This window comes from Chrysochloris asiatica, unplaced genomic scaffold (assembly GCF_000296735.1).
Source record: "Chrysochloris asiatica unplaced genomic scaffold, ChrAsi1.0 scaffold00007, whole genome shotgun sequence".
Taxonomy (NCBI): Eukaryota; Metazoa; Chordata; class Mammalia; order Afrosoricida; family Chrysochloridae; genus Chrysochloris; species Chrysochloris asiatica.
Window position 1 is genome coordinate 5,674,709 of NW_006408525.1, and position 7,200 is coordinate 5,681,908.

Below are 7,200 nucleotides of genomic sequence, written 5' to 3' on the forward strand. Positions count from 1 at the left end.
TCTTAACAATGTTTCCCCCATTTTGCCCATTCCAACCATGTCTCAGTCACTGTATCCCAGAGCCTTATTGTTCCAAGGTTGTGCATACATAATTATTTACCTCTGTCATGCTTAGCCTATGCAAACCTGCCTAATTGTTTTCCCATCCGTCCTGTCCTGTTCTTCCCTAATTTAATTCTTAATGGAGGAAATTTTGCTTGTTTTGCATTAGAAATAAATAATGTGTTGTGTGTGTAGGATAAAGTTCAGTTTCTTTTTTGTTTTGATTTTTTTTTTTTTTTTGAGATTGACATTGTATGGTTTTCCTTTACATCTGAATTACTTTATTTGCTTACATACCTCCACTTACCTCCTAGGTATCGCATCACGATTGGCAATAAAACCTGTGTATTTGAGAAGGAGAATGACCCATCAGTGATGCGCTCACCTTCTGCTGGGAAGCTAATTCAGTACATTGTGGAGGATGGAGGCCATGTGTTTTCTGGCCAGTGTTATGCTGAGATTGAGGTCAGGTGGTGAATGGGCTGCCAGATCATGAGATAGAAAACAGTTGGCTGGGATGAAGTAGGGCTGAAGAGTAAATAGATAGGAAAGACTATCAGTTGGTTTAATTGAGGTTGTGAGCCTTAAGATTGTAAAAATAAGTAAAAACTCATGTTTTTCCATGAACAATGCAATAATAGCTAACTCTAAAAACAGGTAGTAGGCAATAGCACTATCTGATTGTTCCATGTTGTGCTTGCTATAGATAGTAAATATGATTCCAGATGGAGTGGGATATAAAAACAATATATCGTGAGAGAGCTAAGCACAGAGTTCAGAGGATCGCCTAACCCAAATGAAGGTGGAGTATTAGTAGATGGATAGTAAGAGAGTACTTTCTGAAAAAGGAGATTTTAAGAGATTCCTGTTTTTCTCGATTGAGTTAGATATGTTATTGTTGTTGTTAAATACCTTGGAGTCGGTTCCGACTCATAGTGACCCTGCACAGGGTTTCCAAGGCTATAAATCTTCATTGGAGCAGAGAGCCTCATCTTTCTCCTCGGAACGGCTGGTAGTTTTGAACTGCTGACCTTGAGGTTAGCAGCCTGATTTGTAACCACTGTGCTACCAGGGCTCCTTTGAGTTAGGTATGTTGTTTGTTGTCAAGTGCCGTCGAGTTGGTTCCGACCCGTACGAACCCTGTATAGGGTTTCCAAGAGCAGCTGGTGAGCTTGAACTGCCAGCCTTGCAGTTAAAACGGCTTTGCAGTCTGGCACATTAGCCAGACAGCAAAGCCGTTTGAACTGCAAGGTTGGTGTATAGTCCAGCTTAAATGATAAGGGAGAAACTGGTCTCTTAAGTTCATTCTCATGTGAAAAGACAGATCAGATGCTAATTTTTATTTTTCTCTTTAGGTGATGAAGATGGTAATGACTTTAACAGCTGCAGAGTCTGGCTGTATCCATTATGTCAAGCGACCTGGAGCAGCTCTTGACCCTGGCTGTGTAATAGCCAAATTACAATTGGATAACCCTAGCAAGGTCCAGCAGGTAAGTAGGAAGGTCCTCTGAATATTGCATTGTAAGAACTGAAGGATATGACCAGTAGTTTGGAAGAGCAAGTAATTTCAGTACTTGGTTTGCCATTTATTTTCTTAAAGGTTTTTTTTTTTTTTGCCTTTCTTTTGACCCTGATCATATATACCTTGTATTTTACCTTACAATATTATGAAACTAGAATTTCTAGGCTATTGACACTAATTTTCTCTCGATGCTGCTTCCATAAACTTTCTGTATAATATCTAGGTATGATGAAGGGTATCTCAATTTTAAATGATGAATCTGAGTTGCAGTGTGTCTTTTGTATCCTGATTAGGTGATAATGAATGACTTCATTTCTTATTGGGTTTGACAGGCAGAGCTTCACACAGGTAGTTTGCCACGGATCCAGAGCACAGCACTCAGAGGCGAGAAACTCCACCGAGTTTTCCACTATGTCCTAGATAATCTGGTCAACGTAATGAATGGATACTGCCTTCCAGATCCTTTCTTTAGCAGCAGGGTATGAATCATATCTCTTGGGGAAGGGTACCTTGTCTCCATAATAGTTTAAAGTCTTGTTAAGGATTTTTTAGCAGGAGGGAAAGTACTGTGTGGCCTGAAACTGAACTCACCCTTCATTAGGAGATTTAAAGTCTTTAAGTTCTTGATTCTTTTATCTTCCACTGACTCCACATATAATTGTTATTACTGTTTTTTAAACCAGAGAGCAAGGGCAGTGTTTAAATGTAAGTACTGCATGGTAGTGAGTTCAGATACTTTATTGGGGGAATTATGTTAACTCTGCCTGGATTTTGCCTTATTATTTGCTTCTCCTCAGGTAAAAGACTGGGTAGAGAGGATGATGAAGACGCTTAGAGATCCCTCCCTGCCTCTCCTAGAATTACAAGATATCATGACCAGTGTCTCTGGCCGTATCCCTCCAAATGTTGAGAAATCTATCAAGAAGGAAATGGCTCAGTATGCTAGCAACATTACATCTGTCCTCTGTCAGTTTCCCAGCCAACAGGTATTTATAGTGTACCACTAGGATCGTTTCCTACTGGCTACCAATAGTTCATGTTGTAGGGTTCCTTCCTGTTTGGAACTGCTTTACTGTCTCGATGTTGTGCTTTTACAATTTTAAACAGTGTACCCTTTGCAAAAACGGTCTCAGAATGTTGTAGCTAAGTGCCATGGAGTCGGTTCTGACTCATGGCGACCCTGATGGCGTTTGCTAGGAGCAGCTGGTGAGCTTGAACCACGAATCTTGTAGTTAAAATCGACCTTGCAGTCCAGCGTATTAACCCACAGCTCCATACCAGGACTCCAGGATATAAACATAATAATGAATATGAAGGAGTGGCAGGGGATGGGCTTCAAAAAGTTCATGGAAAAATGGGATTAAAAGAGAGAGAAGGTTTCAGTGAACTTTTTGAAGGCCCCCCCCCCATCCAGTCATACTGTATGTGAAATGTAATGTGTCTAGGGTTATGAGAAAAGTATGCTTTCGACATGCTCTAATTAAAAGTATTTTGTTGAATATGAAGAAGAGCCCTGGTGACATAATGGTTACACACTTAGCTGCTACCTGGAAACGTCAGCTGCTCCTTGGGAGAAAGGTGTAAGCAGTCTATTTCTGTGTAAAGACTACTCTTGGAAACCCTGTAGGGTGATTCTGCTCTGTCTTACAGGGTTGCTATGAACAACATTGAATCGATGGTAGTGGGTAGTGAATAAAAAGTAGGAGAAAATTTTTTATTTTATCATTGTTGTAAGTGCTGTTGAGTCAGTTCTGACTCATAGTGATCCTGTATTGGGTTTCTGGGGAGCATCTGAAGGGTTTGAACTACAGTCAGCAGCCCAGTGCTTATCCTATAGCACCACACTCAATTTTATCATTAGGGACTTTTTTATTAGCTTAGCAGCATGCTAAAGCAAATACTTATAAGAGGAGTAAAGCCAGGCTAGTGGACAGATTTTGTTAGTCAGAGCCTTTGGTGGGGAAGTAGTTTTTGTGTTAAATTCATTCATCCATCTGGGAAAGGTTGAAAAGATACAAAAGTGGCTTGCTTATGTAACGTAAGTCCTTAAACTATGCCCTATAACTCCTAGTTTGCACTCATCATGTGAAAGATAGCAAGAATTGTCATGTTGTAACTTAAAAGATTTTTAGTAGTGATGCTTGAGAGGTTGGTGTTTAGGGTTCCTTTTAGGATTGAACTTTCATTTACCCTTTCTTATGCCTTAGATTGCCAATATCCTAGATTGCCACGCAGCTACACTGAACCGGAAATCTGAACGGGAAGTCTTTTTCATGAACACGCAGAGCATTGTACAACTGGTACAGAGGTAAGTTCCATGTCTTTTTAGATTCTCAGACTGATCCTACCAGACTGCCCCTTTAAGTAGTTCTGAAGTTTTTTTCTAAGTTTCATTAAGTACCAATAATATGAGGAGATTTCAAAAAGTTTGTGGAAAATGGACTTAATTAATATTTCCACAAACTTTTGGAAGTTCCCTTGTTTCTGAGAATTGTGGATTAATACTCATACTCATTGTTTCTTTCAATTCTTCATCTTTCAATTTTTAAAACACAAAATCTTGTCATTTTATTTTTCCTTGTAATTTTTATGAGTTTCTTTTTCATAGGAAAAATTATATGGCAAACTATTGGACTAGTGAAATATTCATAGAGCATGTTTAAGATTCTCACTTTAAAACCTTTCAGATATGACTTAGCCATTACAAAGATGTGTAATAATTTGTTTACCACTAATTAGGGTACTGTTATGTAGGACTACAAAGATTTTTTGTGTGCGTTAGTTTTGTTTAAAAATATAAAAATAAGTCTTGTGTATAGCCAGATTTCTTTTAAGCCTGAAATTTAAATAGTTAGATTAGGTCATTCTAGTCTACCCCTGTCCTATTCTATGTTCAGAAGGAACACAGTTATTTGGAATGTCTAGAAAGTAAATTTGGTCCCTGGGTATATTATTTAATAGGGTTGGCCTGTCAGGTGTTCACTAGAAACCTTTTCTGTTTGTCTAGGTACCGAAGTGGCATCCGAGGTCACATGAAGGCTGTGGTGATGGATCTGCTCCGGCAGTACCTGCGAGTAGAGACTCAGTTCCAGAACGGTAAGCTTCTGAGGACTCAATCTAATGAGTTCTGATTCTGGTGACTAAGCCAGTTCATTCTGTCACCATTACTTCCCATTCCATAAAAACCAAACTTCCATAACCCACTAGCTACAAAGAAAGAAGAAAACAAAATTCATCGTGATGAAATTACAAATCCAGTGTACTTCTGGGATAATTTTTCTAGTAGAAATTAGATTTCCCAATTGACATCTTCTTGACCCTGTATCATGGAAGTTGATTAATGACCAGGCTGAAATTGAGAGAAACCCGTATCACAAGAGCGTGCCTCTCAACAGCTAATCCATGGATTGAACCATAGTCACCTGGGAAGAGCTCGTGTGTTCAGTACTTCTCACTCTATCATTTTGGTAGAATTTATCCCTGGCTTTCTCTGAAGAGCTTCACTAAATGGTGTATAAACTTCTACGTGTCAAATACCCTGACTGAGATTTTTAAACTATGTACTGCATCTATTGCTTCCTGCCACAAGATGGCAGTGAAACACCACAGAATTTGAAATGTTACCTAAAATTTTCTTTTATCTGTTCTGATTCCTTTTGTGTCCTTTAAAGTACGGCTGTGTGGCCCTGTAGGTTAATGCACTGGACTGCAAAGTCAGTTTGAACTGCAAGGTTGGCGATTCAAGCTCACCAGCTACTCCTTGGAAACTCTATACAGGGTTGCTGTGGGTTTGAAACTGACTCGATGGTACTTAGTAACAACAACATGCCACTTATGAGCAGCAAAAACTCCCAAAGGAAATATTAGCAGACTGAATCCAAAAGTGTATAGTGTAATTATATGAAAATCAAGTTGGTTTTAGTCAATGATTGCAAGATTGGTTAATATCGGAAAAAAATCAATTAATGCAATTTACCAAGTCATAAAATAAAAGAGGAACAACATAGTTGTTATCTCAAGACATGTAGAAGAAAAACAGCTGGCATTGTTTACTGTCCATTAATGATAAAGTCTTGGCAAATTAGGAATGAAATGGAACTTCCTAGTTTTATAATGGGCCTCCACCAAAAATCTACAAGAAACATCATATATATGGTAAAGTGTTTAAAATGTGCTCTTTATGATTAGGAATGAGACAAAGACACCTGCTATTACTGTTTCTATACTGGAAGTCCTAGCCAGTGTTGTAAGATAGGAAAAAGAATTAAAAATCAAGGCCTAGGAAGGAGTAAAGAAACAAATTTGCCACTATTGAAAACAATATGATGTTCATCAAGAAAACCTCCAAAAATCTACAGATTTATTAATAGAATTATTGAGACTCTAACGTGGTTGCATGCAAAAATCAACATACGAAATTTAATTATATTTCTTAATAGTAGGACAATCAGTTTAAAAAGCAATTTAGAAGAATATGCCTTGGAAAATATGAAATGCTAAGGAATAAATCTAATAAAAGACATGTAAGCATCTTTGATAAGATGGCGGAACGGGTAGATGTGCAGTGAGGAGCTACATCACCAACAACGCAGAATACCGGACCAAGCAGGCTTGGCATGGTGCTAGAACTCTGAACCACATATAAAGGAATATTTAGAACATTGGAAGGCTTACAGCTAGGGGGATTGGTAACAGAATCAAGAAATCCATTAGCTTCTAATTCAAGATGCTAAGCTACTCTCGGAGCTGCCATCTTGGGAAAGATCAAGCAGGGGAGGGATCAAAACAGCCACAAACGCCTGACAGAACCATGGAGATACAGGTGTGGACATTATTTTTTTTCTGGTATTTGTTCATTGGTCTTTCGCTATCTGCGCACCTCCATTCTGGTGACTAGAGGGATGCCTGAACGAATGGACACCCCACCCCCAACCCAGGATGGTTCTACACATTTGCACAGATCACCTTGAAATTCAAAGTGACAAGTTTGTCTTACTGTGGTGGTTTCTGAGTTGCTGTGATTCTGAAAGCTATGCCACCGGTATTTTAAATACCAGCAGGGTCACCCATGGTGGACAGGTTTTAGATGAGCTTCCAGACAAAGACTAGGAAGAAAGAGTGACAAACTACTTCCGAATCTTTAGTCACTGAAAACCTTATGAATAGCAGAGAAACACTATCAGATATAGTGCCAGAAAATGAGCCCCTTAAGTTCGAAGGCACTAAATGCGACTGGGGAAGAGCTGCCTCATCAAAGTAGAGTTGACTGTGATAAAGCAAATGGAGTAAAGCCCATGGGAGAAGAGCCCGCGGGACCTTCATTTGCTGATGAGGAAAACTCAAAATGTAGAGCAATAGCTGTAAACATCCATTGATAATCGGAACATGGAATGTACGAAGTATGAATCTGGGAAAATTGGAAGTTGTCAAAAATGAAATGGAACACATAAACATCGATGTCCTAGGCATAGTGAGCTGAAATGGACTGGTATTGGAATGGTATAAACCCTGCTGGTTTACTATGCTGGGAATGACAAATTGAAGAGGAATGTTGTTGCATTCATTGTCAAAAAGAAAATTTTCAGATCAGTCATGAGGTACAATGCTGTCTGTGATAGGATAATATCCATGCGCCT

General features: G+C 39.0%; 1 protein-coding gene across 1 annotated transcript in view; it reads left to right on the forward strand.

Moving 5' to 3' along the window:
* The window catches only part of ACACA (acetyl-CoA carboxylase alpha), a 336,306-nt gene that overhangs the window by 143,082 nt on the left and 186,024 nt on the right, over nucleotides 1–7,200 (forward strand). The window contains exons 19-24 of the mRNA XM_006832345.1: nucleotides 357–507; nucleotides 1,398–1,532; nucleotides 1,897–2,043; nucleotides 2,362–2,550; nucleotides 3,772–3,872; nucleotides 4,572–4,660. Of these exons, the coding sequence (XP_006832408.1) occupies nucleotides 357–507; nucleotides 1,398–1,532; nucleotides 1,897–2,043; nucleotides 2,362–2,550; nucleotides 3,772–3,872; nucleotides 4,572–4,660 (812 nt within the window). The remainder of the gene's footprint in view (nucleotides 1–356; nucleotides 508–1,397; nucleotides 1,533–1,896; nucleotides 2,044–2,361; nucleotides 2,551–3,771; nucleotides 3,873–4,571; nucleotides 4,661–7,200) is intronic.